Genomic DNA, 22,681 nt, shown 5'->3' with positions numbered 1-22,681 from the left:
CCTGTCAGGCAGAATGACCCTCATCCCAGAGCCCAAGCTCTACACCCTGGGACAGAGGCACAGGGTCTGGGGAGGGGCCGGGCACACAGGGTCAGGCTGGCGGAGGCAGGGGAGGGGCCGGGCACACAGGGTCAGGCTGGCAAATGCAGGGGAGGGGCCGGGCACACAGGGTCAGGCTGGCGGAGGCAGGGGAGGTACCTTGTGCCCCTCATAGCGCCGTCTCCGGCTCATGCGGTAGGGCCAGACCGCGGAGAAGAGGGCCAGGTAATTGCCGTTGGTCTGGGCCAGGAACACAGGCTCCTTTGGGTGCAGGGCCAGGCTGGGACAGGTGTACCGCTCCTAGGGAATGGGGCGGAGGGTGAGCAGCTCTCGAGGTGGGGCTGCGGGGCCCATGAGAAGCCCCTGATCCTGCTGTGACAGAAGGAAGGCCGACAACACAGTGGCTTCCAACCACATGTGGTGGTCTGTCACAGGTGGGAGGACACAGGGCTGAGGGTGGCCCTGAGGGGAAGCCCCGGAAGACGGGGATGGCGGGGGTGGCGGTGCTGGTGGTGATAAGGGATCCTCTCTGACCCTCTGAACACCATCTCTCGATTCTCAAACACCCTGTGAAGGGAAGTTTCCTAAGGGGACCAGAAGGTGGGTGTAACCCAGGACTGGAGCCGGGCGGCCGGGCCGTGGGCCAGGGGCAGGACTGTCGGGAAGGGGAGGGGCAGTGAGTCAAGTCGCTTAGCGCCCTCAAGGCTCCGGCAGCCAGTCGGGCTCAGGCTGAACGGTGTCCTGCTGCAAGAGTCCAGGCCCCATCTGAGCCTGAGAGAGCGAGAGCGGGAGAGGGAGAGGGAGAGAGGGCACACAGGCGGGCCCACTCACATGATAGATCTGGTTGGAGATCTTGGCAGAGCTCCGGAAGTCCCAGGCAATGATGGTGCGGTCGGCCGAGTCCCGGCTGGAGGCGTCAGTGCTGCTCAGGAACTCGGTGCCCTCCTGGAGGAAGAGGATGTCCAGGGTCTGCTGGATGGCGGCCTTGTAGCCCTTCACCACCTGCAAGGGCGGGCAGGGGTCAGGCTGCTGGGCCCCGCAAGCACAGGGCAGACGTCCGCAGAGAGGACCCCCAACACCCGGGGGAAGGCAGGGAAAGGGGGGCAGTGCTGGGCCCCCAGGACAGCCCCCACCCCACACCCTGGTGGCATTTTAAATAAACAAATAGATAAATTAATGGAGAGAGGCGCTTCGCCATGCAGGCCGCCAGGTTTGAGCCCCGGCTCCACGTGGGAACACTCAGGATCACACCAGGGGTGGTGGCGCGGTGCTTTGGTGTCCTCCTCCTCTGTCCACAGGAAGAATGGAGCAGCTGAGCTGGCGAGTCTCTTAGCAGCCCTGCACCCCTGCAAGGCCCCGGCTCATTCCCGGACACCAGACAGACGCATAAATGCAGCAGGGGCTGGGGACCCAGGCGTGGACAGAACGTAGTGGCTTTCCCGACAGCCCGGGATAAAAGTCAGGCAGGCCAGACCGCGTGAAGAGACGAAGGAGGGAGAGGAGAAGGCACTCAGCATGGTGACAAACAGGTGGAGAGCCGCGAGGTCGGGGGGCACCCGCGCGCCTGGGACAGGTTCAGAGAGACCAGCCTTTGCTCTGCTCCTCTGATGGAGACGCCGCTTCCCCCATTTCGCTGGCAGAGCCCTTGGGGTGGGAGTGATGCATACTGGGGAAGGGGGTGCCAGGGACTGGAACGCAGGGGCACCCCCAAAGCTCTAGCGGCAGCCCCGTGAGCCCAGCACCTAGGCCACTGGGGTCACTTAGAGACAGAACCGTCACAGCAAGAGGGCAGGGTCAGCCCAGCCCACCTGCTGCCCCCACCTGGGCCTCTGGGACCCCAGCTCATGGGCACCATGAGGGAAGAGCCCGAGAACAGGAAGAGACGGCAGAGGCCGGGCAGGGGCTCAGGGATCCGGCCTGTGCTGTGCCCAAGTGAGGCCCAGGTTCGATCCCCAGCGCCACGTACACTGGAGTGGTGCCCTGTCTCTCTCCAAAGTGCTAACACGAGTGAGTGACGTGCTGAGGAAAGGGGATTCTGTGAGGACACGGGGAACACTCGCACTTGGTGGCGGTGCCCGCTGGGTCCCCACGGTGAGGCTTTCAAACGGCCAAGATCAGTGTTCGGTGTCATGGGCCACTGACCGCCCCATGCGAAGGCCAAAACCCAGGGTGGGACGTACAGCAAGGCCCCGAGTCTGGATTCAAGAGTGGGTGGGGGCTGGGGGTCTGGAGGGTGGCTCAGGGTACAGCATCCGACTCCCACGAGTGAGGCCCCAGGCTCAGTCCCCGTGAGCCACAGTGGGGCTCTGGGCTCTCAATCAATAAAGCACACGCCAGAGGTAGACCAGAAACCAGCTAAGACAGTCTCTCGAGACTGGAGGCAGAGACAGGGGGAGAGAACTTGGAGGACATGTTGAAGTTTTTTCTCTCCGCTCCACATAGAAGAATACATAAGAGAAACATTTCAGGGCCTTGACACTAAAGACATTATTTGGAGACTCCGCCCCACAGGCAAGGAAAACAAAAAGAAGGATGAACAAATGGGACTATTTCACACTGAAAGCCTCTACACATCAAAGGAAAGTTCCATAAAGATAAAGAGGAGACCCAGCAAAAGGGAAAAGACATTTGCATGCTACACTTCAGGCAAGTGGTTGGTATTATCTATAAAGAACTCTAGGGCGCTGGGCGGGCGGGTGGTAGTGCAGCGGGTTAAGCACACATAGTGAGAAGTGCAAGGACGGTGTAAGGATGCTGATTTGAGCCCCCGGCTCCCCACCTGCAGGGGAGTCACTATGCAAGAAGTGAAGCAGGTCTGCAGGTGTCTGTCTATCTCTCCCCCTCTGTCTTCCCCTCCTCTCTCAGTTTCTCTCTGTCCCATCCAACAACAATAACAACAATATAATATATATATATATATATATATATATATATATATATATATATATATATATATATATATGATGGTCTCCAGGAGCAGTATACTCGTAGTGCAGGCACTGAGCCCCAGCAATAACCCTGGAGGCAAAAAAAAAAAAAAAACTCTACAACTCAACAGCAGCAACAACAAAAGAATAGCCCAATAAAAAAGTGGGCAGAAGATATGAACAGGCAGCTCTCTACAGAAGAGATACACGCGGCCCACAGACATGCAGAAATGCTCAAGCTCACTCACCACCAGAGAGAAGCCGCACTGGGCTCCCACCTCACACCTGTGAGAATGGGCTCCGTCCATAAAACAAGAGACGGTCAGTGTTGGAGACGATGTGGAGAGAGGTGTGGGAGTGCGAGCTGGTACAACCGCTCTGGAGACAGTGTGGAGAATCCTTAGACAAAGGCAAATGGAGCTGTCATAGGGCCCAGCAATCCCACTCCTAGGCGTATACCCAAAAGGTATAACAACACTGACTCGGTATTCCGAGAGGTGGCGCAGTGGATAAAGTGTTGGGCTCTCGAGCATGAGGTCCCGAGTTCAATACTCAGCAGCACCTATGCTAGAGGGATGTCTGGTTCTTTCTCTCCTATCCCTCTCCTTAATCAATAAATGAAATATTTTTTAAAAAATAATAATAAGGGCAGAGGGTAAGATAGCATAATGGTTATGCAAACAGATTCTCATGCCTGAGGCTCCAAAGTCCCAGGTTCAATCCCCCCGCACCACCACAAGCGAGGGCTGAATAGTTCTCTGGTTAATAATAATAATAGTAACACTGATTTGAAGGCATATATGCACCCCCATGTTCATAGCGGCTTTATCCACAATAGCAAAGACCTGGAACGAACAGATACTGGCTAAGCAGGTTACGGGATGAGGCCAGGTGGGGGTGCACGCGGTTGAGCACGCACATACCACGTGCAAGGAAAAGCCAATGAAGCGGCCCAGCCCCTGAGCTGGGACTTGACCCACAAGGAAGATGGGTTTTGAGAGACACGAACGGGCGGCAGAGGGACGCCTTCCTTGAATTCACATTACAAACCGAAACCCAGGAACTTGGTGGTAGATCTCAGCTAGACAAGCACTGTGGACAAAAGGACTGCAAGAAGCCCCAAGCCACTTTACACTGAGGCACCAACAGCTGGCCTCTAGCATCTGTGAGCCTAGGCGGATATTGGGAAAAAATCAACATAAGCACTTCTTCTTCTTCTAGCGTTTGCCCTTCTTCCGTAGCCAGTCAACAGCGTCAGGTTGCACTGATGCCATGTCTCTCTCTCTCTGAAGATTTGTTTATTAAGAAGAGAGAGGCAGGCACCACTCTGCCACATGGAATACCAGCGACAGAACTTGGGGCCTCAGGATTTGAAGTCCGGTGTCCTAGCCTCTGCACCCCTCCCGGCCACAATGACATCACTTCTCCTGCAGCAGAAGCATCTGCTGGCTTCGTCCAGGGAAGGGGTGAGCACTTGGACGGTGGTCTCCCATCCAGCAAGACCTCCGGGCGCTATGACACCTGTGTCGTGCGTGTGTTTGACAAGACGGAGGCTGGACTGACCAAGGAAGACACACAACGCGCCCGGACTTCTGGGAGAAATGCAGAGCCTGGAATGCGGAGCTTTTTAAAGCAAACAAGGGGTGGAGGCTGGGCGGTAGCGCAGTGGGTTAAGCACATGCGACACGAAGCGCAAGGACCGGCGTAAGGATCCCAGTTCGAGCCCCGGGCTCCCCACGTGCAGAGGGGTCGCTTCCCTTCCTCTCTCAGTTCCTCTCTGTCCTACCCAACAACGACAGCAATAACAACAACAATAATAATCACAACAGTGATAAACAACAAGGGCAACAAAAGGGGAAAAATGGCCTCCAGGAGCAGTGGATTCGTAGTGCAGAGAACATCACCAGGGCTCGTGACAGAAGAACCTCGCCCCCCAGAGCACTTGTGCTCTCACAGCGGAACTTCCCAGTGAGCGCCAAGCAGCGGGTCCAAGGGAGACAGGGAAGCCCAGTGGTCACCAGTTCCAACAGCTGCTGCTAGTTAAGAGAACAAACAGACGCACAGAGCAGAAGGGGGATGAGCCTTGGCTCGAACTTGACCTCAGTGCTGCTAGAACATTCTACCCAGTGGACATAGTACAGACACAGGGCAGGAGAGCCGGCTCACTGGGCAGGGATGGTCCCTGTCTGTGCCCAGCCCAGGCCCGTGTCCAGCAGTACACAGCAGGTGCTGTTAACCAGACCAAGCTCCATTACTGTGAGCTAGCTCTCTCTCTGGGAAAGTAGGTCCTGGCTACACACACACACACAGAGAGAGAGAGAGAGAGAGAGAGAGAGAGAGCGCCCAATACATTTACCAAGACAGGGCATACTCCGGTCTATCAGGCAGGTGTCAATACATTTTCTTCTTAAACAGAGACCGCAGCAGCTACGAGGCTTCTTTCAGCTCAGTGGGGACCAGACTGGAATCCGAGTCCCACACAGGACAGTGTATCAGGCCACCCTAGTGAGCTATTTTGAAAGTCTCAAGTCTCCAACGAGTTTAAAAGGATTAGACAGACAGTAAGGCATGTCTGTGGACAAAAAAAAAAGGAGTTTAACTAGAAATCAGTCACACATCTCTGGAACATCCCCAAGGAGTAGGACTCTAAGTGCCGCACTGCCAAACAAGCCAGGAATCAAGAAGAAATAAAAGGAGAATTATGAAGTTTTTAACTGAGGGCAAATGAGAAACAGTAAATCAACAGCTGAGTAAGTGATGCAGCTACAGAATCTAGAAGGAAATTAGCCGGACTAAGTACCTACACTAAAATGAAGTAAGTCTTAAAATAACGGCCTCAGCCTCCAGCAAGCAGGAAAGGAAAGGAAAAATAAAACCAAACCCACGGTGCATATAGAGAGGAATTCCTCTTCAGAAACATAATCAGCACTTTTTAGTAAAGTAGGGGTAGAGACAACAACAACAACAAAACAATGAGAGGAAAATCCACTTTTCAAAAAGTGTAAGAGACTGGGAGCAGGAAGCCAGTGCAGGCCTGAGCCCCAAGGTTTACTTTCTGGCACTACAGAGGCCAGAGCTGAGGGGGCTCTGGTGTTGCTCAAAATAAAAATGTCAGTTTTCATTGGCAAATTTCCAATCAAACTGAGCAGCAGGGAAAGTGAACTAAATCACCAATCTCAGGAATGAGAAGAAGGAGACGCCAGCATTACATAGCTCTCATCTGATGAAAATCTTCATGCCAAGACCTGCAAGAACGCTGATGAAATTGCTACATCTTGAGGCCAGGGAAACAGCTCAGCTAGGAGAGGGCAGGACTTGGCAGCCAGCGGCACCTGGTTTCATCACGCAGAGAAACAGGTGAGACAAGTGTCCTCGTGTCTTCTAAACAGATCATTATTTTATTAGTGACTTAATAACGATTAAGAAGATTGTAAAACAACAGGGGTACAATTCCACACAGATCCCATCACCAGAGCTCCGTGTCCCACCCCCTCCACTGGAAGCTTCCCTATTCTTTATCCCTCTGGGAGTATGGACTTCTCACCATGTAGGTTTACTATTATTATTATTATTATCTTTTTTATTGGATAGAGACTACCAGAATTGAGACAGAAGGGGGTGACAGAGAGAAAGACACCTGCAGCCCCGCTTCACCACTCACAAAGCTTTCCCCATGCAGGTGGGGAGCGGGGGCTTGAACCTGGGTCCTTGTGCATTGTACTCTGTGTGCTCAACCAGATCCTCCACCACCCAGCCCCCAAGTATGGACTTCTAAACAGATTCTATGTGAAGTGTCAAATCTTCTCTCAAAACAACTTCAGGCGAAGATAGCTTCAGTAGGCAATTCTAACATTTGTGGAAGAAATAATACAAACTCTTCCCGAAAACTGAAGCAAAAGGAACACTTCCTAAATTCATTCTGAGGTTATGACTACTCTAATGCCCAAAAAAAGGACAGTGTGTGTCCAGGGGGGAGGTTAGGCAGGGGAGAACAAGTCAAGGGCTCAGGAGAGAGCACAGTGGTTCTGCAAAAGACTCTCCTGCCTGAGGCTCTGAGGTCCCACGTTCAATCCCCAGCACCACCACCAGCTAGAACTGAGCAGTGCTCTGGTCTTTCTCTCTGTATCTCTATCATTAAAATAAAATACGTAAATATATATACATATAAAAGGAAATTATGATTATTTAAAAAAGAACAAGTCCACATCCTTCGTAAACAGAGCAGCAAGAATTCTCCCCACGTTTCAGTTTACAGAATCCAAAAGCAGATAACAGAGAGCACGTCACGATGAAGTGCAGCTGATTCCAGGAACCCAGGGCTGTGTTAATATCTGAAAACCTGTCAGCTAAATTCACCATATTAACAGGATGAAAAGAGAAAATCTTATTATCCCTTCAACAGATGCAGGGAAGGCACTTGACAAAACCCAGGGTTCACTCCTGATAAAATGAAAAGAAGACATTCAACTTTGGAGAAGAATGGGAGGATGGCCTCCCCAGGAAGGCCACTGACAAGAACCAAGCAAACTGCCGTCGCTGGTGTCACAGGTGAAGATGGGCCCCCGCTAAGACAGAGAATGTTCACACTCAGTATTTCTCGTCAAAGCCCTTCTGGAGGGCAGAGTCATGAAGTAAAGCTGAAGAGAGAGGGAGGCAAAGAAGAAAGAAGAGATGCCATCCGGACGGACAAAGAACCAACACTGCTTTGTGCTGAGATGATGCCACCAACTTATAAGAATTCCAGCCAAATTCACTAAGAAGAAGCTGGAACTGGGGGAGGGGGGGGCAGGGGCCGGGCGGTGGCGCAGCGGATTAAGCGCACATGGTGAGAAGCACAAGGACCGGCTAAGGATCCCGCTTCGAACCCCCAGTTCCCCACCTGCAGGGGGGTCGCTTCATGGGCGGTGAAGCAGGTCTGCAGGTGTCTGTCTTTCTCTCCCCCTCTCTCCATTTCTCTCTGTCCTATCCAACAACAACGACAGCAAGGACAACAACAAGAGCAACAAAGTGGGGGAAATGGGAGGTGGGGCCCCAGAGTAGCAGCAGCTGCTGTTGTCTCCTGTCCTCTCCCTGGTCGACTAGAAGATCAAGGATGGTCACCTGAGACCACAAGACGAGACTAGGATTAGCTTGAGAACCCACGAAGTCACCCACATCCAGTCTGTTTTATCAACAAAGAGACTGATGAGAAGGGAAGAGAGGATTCCCCCCCTAAGGCTCACCAAACACAAGTGTGAGTCTTCATTCCTGGGGACCGGGCGGTAGCACACCGGGTTAAGCGCACATGGCGCAAAGCACAAGGACTGGCTCAAGGCTCAAGGACCTTGGTTCGAGCCCCCAGCTCCCCACCTGCAGGGGAGTCGCTTCACAGGCGGTGAAGCGGGTCTGCAGGTGTCTGTCTTTCTCTCCCCCTCTCTCTGTCTTCCCCTCCTCTCTCCATTTCTCTCTGTCCTATCCAACAACGACGACATCAATAACAACAATAATAATAACCACGACAACGATAAAAAACAAGGGCAACAAAAAGAGAAAAAAAAAATTTCAGTTCCTATGATGGTGGAGGACCTAGGTGAGGGTTAGAGTTATGCAGAAAGCTAATAAATGTTACACATGAACCAACGACTGTATTTTACTGTCAACTGTAAACCATTAATAACCCCCCCAATAAAGGGGGGAAAGAACTTAAAAAAAAAAAAACCCACTTCAGTTCTTCTCAAAGTTGTCCTAAATCTCAAGGCAGTATTGCTCGGAGTCACAGAGGCTTTTCAGTAAAAGAGATTGTAAAGTTGAAATGTTAATGGGGGCCGGGGTAGTGGCGCACCTGGTTGAGCGCGCGTGTTACAATGCGCAAGGACCCAGGCTCGAGTCCCCAGTCCCCACCTGCAGGGGGAAAGCTTTGTGAGTGGTGAAGCAGGGCTACAGGCGTCTCTTTCTCTCGGTCTCCCCCTTCCCTCTCAATTTCTGGCTGTCTCTATCCAATAAATAAAGATAATAAAAAAATGTTTAAAAGAAAACTTTTTAAAAAATATAAATGACCTTGAAGTAGTCAAAACAAGTTTAAAAATGAAAAAGAAGGGGGTCAGGCAGTGATGCACCTGGTCAAGCACTCACATCACAGTGCACAAGGACCAGGGTTCAAGCTCCCGGTTCCCACCTGCAGGGGGAAAGCTTCACAGGTGGTAAAGCAGGGCTGCAGGTGTCTGTCTCTCTCTCTCTAGCTCCCCCTCACCTCTTAATTTCTCTCTGTCTCTATCCAATAATAAAGTCTTTTAAAAAAAAGTCTTTGAAAAATTTAAAACCGAGTCTTAACACATGCTACCTGGTGTCAAGATTCATTACATGGGACCAGAAATAGCAGCAGTGGTGCCTTGTATAAAAGGAAACAAAACAAATAAAGAGACAGAAAGGGGTGCAAAGCCAGATAGGGTGCTGGTTAGTCCGAGGGATCCCCATAGAAGGGCAGAGGCTGAGGTACTATTTCCAGCAAGTGTTACAGGAACAGAGGCACCCCATTCACACCAGGGAATGGACCATGGAAGACAACGCCAAACCACGGGGCATTCAACTTCTAGAAGTGAGCACTACAGTGGGTCTTTGAGCTGTGGGTCAGAATTTATCAGGACACACCAGAAAAGCATGATTCATAAAAGAAAAAAAAATTTTTTGGACTCTATGGGAAAAATTTAATTTGTGAAAAACAAGATCAGAAGGGAAGACACACAGCAGAACTTGGACAGGGGTTGGTGTGCTGTGCCAAAGTGAAGGACTGCGGGGAGGTGGGGAGAGGGCTCAGGTCCTGGAACAGGGTGGCAGGGGAGGACCTGGTGGGGGGCGTCGCTGTGTGGAAAAGTTATACACGTACAAACTACTGTATTTTACTGTCGGCTGTAAGCCATTAAGCCCCCAATAAAGAAATCTAAAAAAAATTTTTTTAAATTTGCTCTTCAAAAAAAAAAAAAAGGTATAAGAATGAAAGAAAGGGAGTTGGGTGGAAACGCAGCAGGTTAAGCGCACATGGCGCAAAGCGCAAGGACTGGCGGAAGGATCCCGGTTCGAGCCCCCGGCTCCCCACCTGCAGGGGAGTCGCTTCACAGGCGGTGAAGCAGGTCTGCAGGTGTCTGTCTTTAAAGCTCTCTCCCCTTCTCTGTCTTCCCCTCCTCTCTCCATTTCTCTCTGTCCTAACCAACAACAATGGCATCAATACCTACAACAATAAAAAAAAAAAAAGGCAACAAAATGGAATAAATAAATAATAAAAAAGAATGAAAGGAAAAGTTACTCATGCAGAAGACATAGAATACTTAAATAACTCTATCTGTCCAATTTTTTTTTAAAAAAGTTTATTTATTTATGAGAGAAAGAGAGACAGACAGATAGAACTAGAACATCACTCTGGTACATGTGATTCTGGGGAACCCTCACACTTGAGGGTTCAAGGCAAGTCCACTGTGCCACTTTCCAGGCTGCAATAAATACATCTTCAAAAACAAAAAGAACACCATACCCCAACTTTATTATTTGAAATACTACGTAAAAAATGTGTGGTGTCCTACAATACATGAAAATATTGTAAGCATGACATAGAAATACACTATATAGATACCATAAAATATATTGGTATGAAATGCATTTTACATAGATACAATGTAGTATAGTCAGTAGTATTTTAAGGCAGAAATCCAATAGTACACCACACTTAACATAAAGGAGAACTAAAAGGGAACGCATGACAAAGTAATGTGTATTTCAAAGGGGGAAAGCTTAGCATAGTTGTACTGGAAGGATTAACAAAGTAGTTAGATATACAGAAACAATATCAATATAATCAATACATATTATCGATATATTTTGTATATAGATAAATGTATTTATACATATTTATATATGTAGTTAATAAGAGCGTAAATCTTTACTCGACTAGATTTTGTTCTAAGCCCTTATTTAAATTAGTTTCATTGAAAGAAAAAAGTTGAATGTGAGTTCGTTTATTTATGTATTTTCTTTCTTTCATGGGACAGGACAGAGAGAAACTGAGATGGGAGGGGAGGACAGACAAGGAAAGAGAATACGAGACACCTGCATCAAGGCTTCACCACTTGTGAAGTTTCACCCCTGCAGGTGGGAACCAGGTGTTTGAACTAGAGTCCTTGCACACGGTAACAGGAGTGCTCACCCAGATGCACCGCCTTCCAGTCCCCTGTGAGTTTATTTTTATAGGTCCATCCATTCATTTGTTCATTCATTCGCTCATTCATTCACAAGAGCAAGCAGGAAAGCCAGATAGATCGATCACAACAGCACATGTGGTGCCGTGGTTCAAACTCCGGAGACCAGGCTTGCTAATCCCGTGCTCTGCCCATTGGGCTATCGTCCCAGCTACATGTCTTGACTCTTTCTACCCTCACTGGAACCTTATGTGGAAAAAATATATATATTACTGAACCGTTCTTTCCAGATGAGAAAAGTGGATCCCAAAGCAAAAAGATGACTTGCCCGAGGTCCAGCCACTCACAGTTGTAGGCCCATCATGCCTATGAATGAATTGCGGCTTCCGGTGTATAAGGGCCTCTGGCCTCTTCCCCTCAGCAGCCCTTCAGCTAAGGCATCCCTACCTGGGACCCTGAGGAGTTAGTGGCTCAGTCGGGGGGGGGGGGTTGTGGGAGCCCCCGGACTGTCTGGAACTTCCAGACAAATCCTGGATGCTGTGGTACAACTGTCAACGGCTGGTACTCATGTCGACAGACTCTGGACACTTTGGAGGAACAAGGCTGGTGGAACTTGGGACCTACAAGTGTGGCAGCGGAAACCATGGAACAGAAACTTATGGCAGGAGTCACAGCGCACTAGGCTGAAGAAGGTTTTCCGTACAAAATCGTGCACGGTCGATGGGACATCTCCATGGGGGGGAGGGGGATGGCCGTGTCCCAGGCAGTGACCGTCTTTCGTCCCCTTGATGAGCCCGTAGACCCCACACCTTGAGGGCCTTGTCTAGAGAGTGGTGTGCACTCATGCCATCCCGACCGTCACCAGTGTGCGCTGCTTGTTGAGCAGGTAGGTACACTCTGAAGGTGCCGACCGTACGGGATGGCTTGGCCCTGTTGGCAGGGGCAGCCCGAGGTGGCTCCATGGACTTTGGTGGCCCAGGACTTCGTCAAGACAGGCTGAGGCAGGGCTGAATAGGTGCCGAGGGGCTCCTGTCATGCCGCTCCTGCCACTGCTGCCTCCATGTCCAACTTTTTATAATTAAAAATCTCCCCCCCAACCCCAGTCCAGGGCCTAGTGTCTATAGGGCTCCGCCACTCGATACAGTCAGCATGGGGGAAGGGAGAAGAGAAAAGGGCTGACACCCGCAGCCCTGCTTCACCACCCCTGCAAGTGGGGACTGGAGGCGGGGCTTGAACCCGGGTCTTCATACATGCTAGCGTCTTTTCTTTTTTAACCTTTTAAATTTATTTATTTATTTTCCCTTTTTGTTGCCCTTGTTGTTGCTATTGATGTCGTCGTTGTTGGACAGGACAGAGAGAAATGCAGAGAGGAGGGGAAACAGAGGGGGAGAGAGAGACAGACACCTGCAGACCTGCTTCACCGCCTGTGAGTCTTTCTTTTTGCCTCCAGGGTCATCGCCGGGGCTCGGGGCCTGCACCAGGAACCCACTGCTCCTGGAGGCCATTTTTCCCTTGTTGTTGCCCTTGTTGTTGTTGTTATTATTGTTGTTGTCGCTGCTGCTGTGTGCTAGTGTGTTTTCTATCTAGTGAGCCATCACCAGGCCTTGACTGTTATTAAAATTCTCGCAAAAAAAAAAAAAAAAAATCCCTGGTTCGAATTATCTCCACTGGTGAATTCCATCAAACTCTAAGGAGGGGGGAGCAACAGCCCCAAGGCAATGTCAGAAATGACACAAGGACACATTCTTGTTCAGCTTATTTTCCAGATCAAAATCACCCTCACTCAAAACCAGAAGCAGACGGGAGCTCAAGGCCGTCATGTTCACGAGTATAAACATTCCTTTAGCGCAATTAGTGGCGAATAAAATTAAACCACATATTGAAAGGATGACAACAAAGCCGGACTTATCTAAGAAACATGAGGCTGAATTTCAAAAAATTCAGTGCGGGGGGGACTGGGTGGTGGCGCACCTGGTTGAGCGCACATGTTACAATGTGCAAGGACCCAGGTTCAAGCCCCCAGTCCCCAGCTGCAGGGGGAAAGCTTTGCCAGTGGTGAAGCAGCGCTACAGGAGTCTCTCTGTCTCTCTCCCTCTCTATCACCCCCTATCCTCTAGATTTATGGCTGTCTGTATACAACAAATAAGTAAAGATAATTTTTTTTAAGTTTTAAAACAATTCAATGGAATTCACCATCACTGCTAATTTTAGGGAAAATATAGTGGTAATAAAAGAAATCATTTGACAAAGTTTAACATCAATATTAAAACAAAAAACTTTCAGGAAGCCTGGGGCTGGCACACCTGGTTGAACACACACACACACACACACACACACACTACTGGCACAAGGACTCAGGTTCAAGACTCTGGTCTGACCAGCAGGGGAAGCTTCAGAAGTATTGAGGCAGGTCTTCAGGTGTCTCTCTGTCTCTCTCCCTCTCTGTCTCCCTCTCCCCTCTCCATGTCTGTGTCCCAGCAACTAAAGTTAAAAAGAAAAAGAAATGTTTAAAAAAAAAAAACTTCCAGAAACTAAGAATTGAAGGTGACTTCCTTAAACTGATTTAAGACATACACTAAAAAAAAGAAATCTACATCAAATATTCTTAGTGGTTTAAAAAAAAAAAGGTTTCCTCATAAGATCAGAACAGGAGTAGCGCAGTGAGTTAAGTGCACGTGGCGCAAAGCACAAGGACCGAAGTAAGGATCCCGGTTCGAGCCCCCGGCTCCCCACCTGCAGGAGGTTGCTTCGCAAGCGGTGAAGCAGGTCTGCATCTTTCTCTCCCCCTCTGTTTCCCCTCCTCTCTCCATTTCTCTCTGTCCTATCCAACAACAAAAACAACAACAGCTATGACAACAATAACAACTACAACAAGCACAACAAAGGCAACAAAATGGGAAACATGGCCTCCAGGAGCAGTGGATTCATGGTGCAGGCACCGAGCCCCAGCAATAACCCTGGAGGCAAAAAAAAAAAAAAAAAAAAAAAACAGATCAGAACAGGATCAGTAGTTCACTCTCTCCACTGTCATTCAACATCAATGGGCAGAGCCGGCAGCCCAGAAAGAGCTGTGGCACCGCTAGGCCCAGCGTGACCGTGTCTGTGCAAATCCCTAGTTAATCTAATAAAAAAGCTATTAGGCCTGAGAAGTGAACTTAGCAAGATAGCAGGATACAACAGCTATATAAGAAAGCTAATAGAATTTTTACATACTAGCCAACAACTGTGAATTAAATCAAATTAAAAACAAATTCCATTTGAGAGCGTATGAAAAACACGAGAGACCGGTGAATAAATGTAATGCAATTTCCATAACATCCGAACGGCAGAGGCTTTAGACCAGGGGGCTGGCGGTGGAGTCTGGCTAAACGCACACGGTGAACCCGCACAAGGATCTGGGTTTGAGCCCCTGGCTCCCCACCTGCAGGGGGAAGTTTCACAAGCGGTGAAACAGGTCTGCAGGTGTCTCCTCTCTTTCTCTCTGTTTCCCCCTCCTTTCAATTTCTCTCTGTCCTATCCAATACAATGAAAAGAAAAATGAAGAAAATGGCCACCAGGAACAGTGGATTCGTAGTGCCGGCACGGAGTCCCAGCAATAACCCTGGAGGGAAAGGGGAGGAAGAAGATGATGAAGCAGAAGGAGAAGAAACCTCAGACCACTGCTGAGGGCAAACTATGTTTATGAACCAGATGGCTCGGTATTAAGATGTCACTTGATCAGAAAGTGAACACAATCCTAATCAAAATACCGACTTTTTTTGGGAGGGGGGGCAAGAATGAATGGTGATTATAAAAATTAAAAATGAGTCCATATGGGGGTGGATGGGTAGAAAAGCTAGAAGAACAAATTTTTATAAAATTTTTTTTAAATATTTTATTTTATTTATTTATTCCCTTTTGTTGCCCTTGTTGAGAAGAACAAATTTTTAAAAAGAAAGAAAGTGGGGAAACGGGCGGTAGCGCAGCAGGTTAAGCGCACGTGGCGCGAAGCGCAAGGACCGGCATAAGGATCCCGGTTCAAGCCCCCGGCTCCCCACCTGCAGGGGAGTCGCTTCACAGGCGGTGAAGCAGGTCTGCAGGTGTCTGTCTTTCTCTCCCCCTCTCTGTCTTCCCCTCCTCTCTCCATTTCTCTCTGTCCTATCCAACAACGACAACATCAATAACAACAACAATACTAACTACAACAACAATAAAAAGAACAAGGGCAACAAAAGAGAAAATTAATTAATTAATTAAAAAGAAAAGCTAGAAGAACAATTTTGAAAAAGAAAGTCAGAGGGTTTCCAGTATCGACTGGACCATACACAGTCCGTGTTGGAACGGAAATGGGACTGTAACCAGACGTCACTGTAGCCACCAAGGGTGGAGCCCCCCAGATGGACCTGAAGAGCTCTCTGCAAACACAGGTGCTGGGCAGGGGAAAGACGGGAAGCTCTGATCAGAAAAGCAAGCTCTCGGACAATATCTAGAAAGCTTCGTGTCGGCTTCCGATGTTTCCCAAATTTGGACTAAGACCCATGTTAGTTTAGGAACTTTCTGCTGATTTTTTTTTTTCCCTCCTTCAAAACCTAGAGATGCTCCAAAAGTTATAGCGGCTTTCTTTGTGGTCTCACTGAACATTCGTGAAGGCTATGTCTGGTCTCAGCAAAATTAAAAGTGTAACAGGAGACTTCCAGAGCCCCAGTGTTGCATTAGCTATCAAAGTGTGCCAGGGCACACACTGCGGTGCATAAGGACCTGGGTTCAAGCCCCTGGTCCCCACCTGCAGGGGAAAGCTATGAAAGCAGTGTCTGTCTATAAGAGATACAGGTGTCTGTCTCACTCCCTCTCTAGCTTCCCTTCGCTTCTCAACTTCTTTTTGTCTCTATTCAATAATTTTTAAAAAATCAATAAAAACGGAGGACCAGGGAAGGTGGGCAGTAGCACGCTGTGTTAAGCGCACATTGTATGAAGCGCAAGGACGTGAGCAAGCATCCCGGTTCGAGTCTCCAGCTCCCCACCTGCAGGGGAGTCGATTTACAAGCGGTGAAGCAGGTCTGCAGGTGTCTATCTTCTATCTATCTCCCCCTCCTCTCTCAATTTCTCTCTGTCCTATCCAACAACAACAGCAATAACAGCAACAACAATGGGGGGAATGGCCTCCAGGAGCAGTGGATTCATAGTGCAGGCACTGAGCCCCAGCGATAACCCTGGAGACAAAAAAAAAAAACAGGGGCCAGGTGGCAACATACATGATTAGTCGAACACATTACAGTGAGAGCAAAGATTCAAGTTCAAGCCCCTGGTTCCCACCTGCAGGGGGAAAGCTTCACACATGGTGAAGCAGGGCTCTAAGTGTCTCTCTCTTTCCCTCTGTACCTCCCCTCCCTTCTCAATTTCTCTGTGCCTCTATCCAATAATAATAATAAATCAACAAATAAAGTTTTAAAAAATAAAAGAGAACAGCAAGTACTTCTTAAAGAGAAGAAAGTGTGCCAATGTATGATAGGCGCTTCATTATCAGGAACGCACATGAATCCATGAAGCCTGGAAATGGATGGACTGTGGGGTTTGCTTCGGGTGAGTGGCGCAGCATGTCTTGTCTTAGACGCACAAGCAGGGGATGCGAGACATTAACCAAGTTGTGGGAAGTGGCCACAGACGCACCCTGCGAGCACGGCTCCCAGTACCAGGCTTGGGTCCTTTCCCTCCATTTGCTGCTTCCTCCTCCCATGACAAAGCCTGGCTTCACATCCCTGTAAGTGATTTACACACTTAATCAGCTACAATAGTTACCTGATTTCCAACAGCTGAAATGTAACCAAAAGAAGATGTCTCCTCAGAATTTGTTCTTTGTTATTTTTAGTAATAAGGTGCGGCTGTTGGTTTGTCTTTAGTCATTTTGAGAGCAGAGAAAAAGCTACAAAAATGAAGTTTTCTTTGGGTTGTCAAACTGGAAAGATTTGTCACAACTCCCTTCTGCACAGAATAACCCACTTGCTATCTGAAAAGGTGAGTGTCGATGTTATGTGGTTTTGAGGAACAATTTTTTGAGGAAAACTAGAAGTAAGGTGGAGAAAGCAGCCCCAATTTCTTTGAACTCTGGTTATCTCAATATGAGATGAGGTCTTGGGGGGAGGAGGGGTTTATATGTAAGTGGACAGTGTTTGGCTAACCTTATGTAACTCACAATGGGAAAAGAGTAATTTCAGAATATGTTCTCAAGATTTATTTATAGACCTACTTATTATTTGAAGATCAGCTTTTGTAAAAACCCCTTAAGAGTGTGTTAGCATCAGAAACAGGAAGAGTTTTACATACCTCCTAATTAATACTCTATCGCCTTAAAAAAAAAAAATCCTACTACTTCTAGAATTTTTCTACAAACCTAACTACTTGGTTTGCAGAGTCGCAGTCATTCTTTTTTTTTTTTTTTTTCCTCCAGGGTTATTGCTGGGCTCGGTGCCTGCACTGTGAATCCACCGCTCCTGGAGGCCATTTTTCCCCCTTTTGTTGCCCTTGTTGTTGTAGCCTCGTTGTGGTTATTATTATTGCCATTGATAGAGAGAAATGGAGAGAGGAGGGGAAGACAGAGAGGGGGAGAGAAAGATAGACACCTGCAGACCTGCTTCACCGCCTGTGAAGCGACTCCCCTGCAGGTGGGGAGCCGGGGGGCTCGAACCGGGATCCTTACGCTGGTCCTTGTGCTTTGCGCCACCTGCGCTTAACCCGCTGCGCCACCGCCCAACCCCCTGCAGTCATTCTTAACAGCCGATTAAACTTTAGCCTGCAGACTGATTCCATTTGGTACAGAAACCACACAATCCAAAGGACTGTTTAGAATGTTAAGTAGGGAAAGACATCACTCACACAGTTTCTGGCCAGGAGGTTTGGGCCCCCTGCAGGCCTGGAATGATATTTGCGTTGGTCTTGGCTGTGTCAATGTGTAATAGTCACGCTGTAAACATTCTACCTCCTTTTGTGAATTAATTGACATTCTGAATTGTGTGATAATTGTGCTTTGCTGTTTGGGAAAAAAGCCACCTCGGGAGAAGGAATTACTATAAAACTGAAGTAAGCAAGAAAAGCGTGTGGTGATGGTGGCAGGACAGACAGACAGACAGCAGGACAGAACTAGGAACCGAGGACCCAGAAAGAGAACCACCAAGATTCTAAAGCAGATTAGTGGCGCCAAAATACCTGGGGTGCGCAGAACTCTGGAGGTGGCTGTGCTGTGGAACCATATACACCTCTGCTATCTTTTAGTTTTGTAAATCACTATATATATATATATATATATATATATATATATTTTTTTTTTTTTTTTTTTTTTTTTTTTGCCTCCAGGGTTGTAGCTAGGGCTCAGTGCCAGCACTACGGATCTACCACTCCTAGAGACCATTTTTCTTTTTTTTCTTTTTATTATTATTATTATTTTTTTTTTTTTTAACCAGAGCACTACACAGCTCTGGTTTTTGGTAGTGCGGGGGGATTGAACCTGGGACCTCGGAGCCTCGGGCTTGAGAGTCTCTTTGCATAACCATTATGCTATCTAACCCCAACCTCCTTTTTTGCTTTTTATTTGATAGACTGAGAGAAACTGAGAGGGAAGGGAGAGCTAGAGAGGGAGAAAAGGGGCTGAGGAGGCAGCATAATGGTTATGCAGCGACTTGCATACCTAAGGTTCCAAGGTCCCAAGTTCAAATCCCTTGCACCACCATCAGCCAGAGCTCTGGGCTTTCACTGTCTCTCTCTGTATTTCTCTTGTTAAAATAAATTTTAAAATAATAATAATAATTTTTTTTTTCTTTTGACTCCAGGGTTATTGCTGGGCTCAGTGCCTGTACCACAAATCCACTGCTCCTGGAGGCCATTTTTACCTCCTTTTGTTACCCTTGTTGTTTTATTGTTGTTGTGGTTATTATTATTGTTGTTGCCATTGATGTCATTGTTGTTGGATAGGACAGAAAGAAATGGAGAGAGGAGGGGAAGACAGAGGGAGAGAGAAAGACAGACACCTGCAGACCTGCTTCACTGTTTGTGAACTGGCCCCCTACAGGTGGGGAGCCGGGGGCTTGAACCAGGATCCTTCATTTTAAAAAGTTTTTAAGAGGGAGAGAGAGAAAGAAAGACAGACACCTGCAGACCTGCTTCACTGCTTGTGAAGCCTCCTCCCTGCAGGTGGGGAGCCAGGGGGGCTCGAGCCCGGCTCCTTGCGCATGGTGAGGTGTGCACGCAGCCAGGTGTGCCAACATCCAGCTATTAGTCATTTAAAAATAAAAAGGGGGGGTAGGGCAGTAGCACAGCGGGTTAAGCACACGTGGTGCAAAACACAAGGACTGGCGTAAAGATCCCAGTCTGAGCTCCCGGCTTTCCACCAGCAGGGAGTCGCTTCACAGGCAGTGAAGCAAGTCTGCAGGTGTCTGTCTTTCTCTCCCCCGTCTCCCCATCTCTCTCCATTTCTCTCTGTCCTATCCAACAACAATGACATCATCATCAACAATAACTACTACAACAATAAAACAACAAGGGCAACAAAAGGGTAAGTAAATAATAGTAATAATAAAACTTAAATAAATAAGGTCGGGGCTGGCAGAACAGTTCGCTGCCCGGCCATGTGTGAAACCCGGGTTCAGCCTCCAGCACACTGAAGGAAGCTTTGTCTCTTTCACTTCTTTTTCTGCCTCTCTGCTTCCGTCTCTATCTTTTAAAAAAAAAAAAAAAGCAACTAAATGCACCGCAAAATAAATCAAATATCAACCTTAGCTCACCCCTAATACACAAAAATGTGAAAATTCAATTCAAAATGAATCATCGCAGACCCTAACAGTACAAATGAAAAGTACAAAGCTTCTGGGAGGAAATATCTTCACAAGGGGCGGGGTGGGGGGCACACCTGGCTGAGCTCACATGTTACAGTGCACAAGGACCCGGTTCAAGGCCCACCTGCAGGGGGAAAGCTTTGTGAGTGGTGAAGCAGGGCTGCAGGTGTCTCTCTGTCTCTCTCCCTCTCTATCTCCCCCTCCTCTCTCAATTTCTCTCTATCTCTATCCAATAATAATTTTTTTAAAAATTTAAATATATATATATTTAAAAATTCTTCACAGCCTAAAAGCAGGCAACAATTTCATAAACAGAGTACAAAAAGCCACGGATGATGCTAGAACAGAGAAGATACTTCTCCGGCCGCCGCGTTGATCATCATCGTAAGCAATCAAGGTTGAGCAGACCCTTCACCAAAGGTGCTACCCCATGCTGAATAAAGGGCCCGGGTGGCGGGGCGGCCCACGGCGCCGGGCTCGTGAGTGAGGTCCCTGATTCCTTTCCTCCCCGGCTCTGCGTGTGCCAGGGTGATACTCTGGCTCTCTCGCACGTACCCATCAATCAATCAGTCAGATCTTTAAAAATAAAAAATGGCTCAGAGGTCCACCAAGAAAGAAAGGCTGAGTCACCAAGTCTGGGGCAATCTGAACAAGGAGATAATGACAGCCACAAAAGAGTGAGTCGTGTCAAATCTGCTACACAGCCACAGATTCGCTTTAGAAAGAAGAAGAAGAAGGGGGAGGGGGAGGGGAGGGGAGGGGAGGGGAGGGAGAGGAGGAGGAGGAGGAGAAGGAGAAGGAGAAGGAGAAGGAGAAGGAGAAGGAGAAGGAGAAGGAGAAGGAGAAGGAGAAGGAGAAGAAGAAGAAGAAGAAGAAGAAGAAGAAGAAGAAGAAGGGGGAGGGGAGGGGGAGGAGGAGAAGAAGAAGGAGAAGGAAGAGGAGGAGGAGGAGGAGGAGGAGGAGGAGGAGAAGGAGAGTAGCGGGAAGAGGTGGTGGTGGACCCTGGTTAGTTACCTTTTGCAGAATCCGAGGGAAAGCTTGAGAGAGTACCAGGGAAAACAACGCATCATGCTGAAGACATGGACGTAAAAGGGAAAGGAGGCTCCAGCCTTTGCTGTTCCGGGGGGCAGGGCGCCAAAGCCCAACTCGCACAGCAGGAGCTGCCCCGTGTCGCGTGAGCTTCGGAGAGCCCCTCCGGCCCGGTGGTCCTGGAGATCAGCACTGACCGAGACCGTGAGGTGAGGGACCACGGGGGCCTCTGGGGTGGGGGCGCCGCACAGCACCCCCTCATCCAGGCATCAGTCACCTCCTGACGGAAGGCTAGCCGCTCCCGGTCACCCTCTGGGGGCCCCAGGGGCCAGGCAGAGGTGGTCCCGGCAAGGCACGCACACCAGCACGCGTAAGGACCCAGGTTGGAGCCCCCGGGCCCCGCCAGCAGAGAGGATGCTTTATGAAGAGTGAAGCAGGCCTCTCTCTTTCTCTCTCCCTTTCTATTTTTTTAATGGCTCTTAATCTTTATTTACTTATTATCGGCTAGAGACAGAGAGAAATAGGGAGAGAGAGAGAGAGAGAGAGAGAGAGAGACCTGCAGCCCTGCTTCACCATCTGTGAAGCTCTCCCCCTGCAGGTGGGGACCAGGGGCTTGAACCTGGGTCCTTGCACACTTTAATGTGTGTGCTTAACCAGGTGCGCCACCGTCTGGCCCCTTTCCCTTTCTATATTTCTCCCTTCTCCTCTCAATTTCTCTCTGTCCTGTCAAATAGAAATAGGACGGAATAAAAATAAGAAAGAAAGAAAGAAAGAAAGAAAGAAAGAAAGGGAGGGAGGAAGGAGGGAAGGAGGGAGGAAGGAAGGAGGGAAGGAAGGAAAGGAAAGAAGGAAAGGAAGAAAGGAAGAAAGGAAGGAAAGAAAGAAAGAAAGAAATGAAAGGAAAGAAAGAGAGAAAAAAGGAAAAATGGTCATGAGGAGCAATGGATTTGTAGCACAGGCACTGAGCCCCAGCAACAACCTTGGTGGCAAAAAAAAATAAAATAAAATGAAAGTCAAGCCTTGATCTGATCAAATATTGTTGAAACAAAAGAGGCCGCTGGCAGAGCACGGGACTTGCACGTGAGAGGGCCGGGTTAGAGCTCAACACGGGGCCCCAGACTGATTCTCTGGTCTTGGTCTCTCTCTCTCTCTCTCTCCCCCCTTCCCTCCCTCCCTCTCTTGTTAGAGTAATTAAAACTTTAAGCCCACCCCCAGTGCAATACCCCAAGCCCAGTGCAGGTCCTGCTTTGTGTTTCCCTTTCTGTTCAATAAGTACAACTTGAAGAAGAAGGAAGAAGAAGAGCTCCAGAATCTTGTCACGCTTCTATCTGGATTCTCGCTCTTGCTTTTTTCTGTTAATCCTGTGACCAGTCTTACTAGAAATATGACCATCAGGTTCAAACTGCAACAGCACAACATGCCGGAACTGAGCAGTGCTCCAGTGGGGTCTCTCTCCCTCTTTTGTGAAAACAGACGGATGTACAGAAAGGAAGCTGTGTTCTCTGCCCCACTTCAGAGCCTCTGCCAGCCTGAGACAAAGGCACCTGCTCCCGGCCGGCCGGGAACAGCAGTGACAAAGAAAGGCACCGTGCAGGGACAGACAGGTTGCTCGGTGGCACCCGGGGGTGGGGGACGGGCAGGAGAGCACAGAACAACCAGCCCCGACCACAGGCAAGACCCAAGGGGCCCAGGAGGTGTGAGTCGGAGGCTCTCAGATCCC

At 48.8% G+C, this 22,681-nt stretch overlaps 1 protein-coding gene and 1 pseudogene across 2 annotated transcripts in view; both read right to left on the bottom strand.

The window, feature by feature from the left end:
• The window catches only part of WDR25 (WD repeat domain 25), a 125,725-nt gene that overhangs the window by 594 nt on the left and 102,450 nt on the right, over nt 1–22,681 (bottom strand). For both annotated transcript variants that reach the window (XM_060181054.1, XM_060181055.1), the window contains 2 exons: nt 871–1,041; nt 199–339 (listed from right to left, as the gene is read on the bottom strand). In XM_060181054.1, coding sequence (XP_060037037.1) covers nt 199–339; nt 871–1,041 — 312 coding nt within the window. The remainder of the gene's footprint in view (nt 1–198; nt 340–870; nt 1,042–22,681) is intronic.
• LOC132535425 (serine/threonine-protein kinase A-Raf-like) lies at nt 11,540–12,166 on the bottom strand (annotated as a pseudogene).

This window comes from Erinaceus europaeus, chromosome 22 (assembly GCF_950295315.1).
Source record: "Erinaceus europaeus chromosome 22, mEriEur2.1, whole genome shotgun sequence".
NCBI classification, from domain to species: domain Eukaryota; kingdom Metazoa; phylum Chordata; class Mammalia; order Eulipotyphla; family Erinaceidae; genus Erinaceus; species Erinaceus europaeus.
Note: the sequence above shows the minus strand (reverse complement) of the source record. Positions and strands in the feature narration are given on the sequence as shown.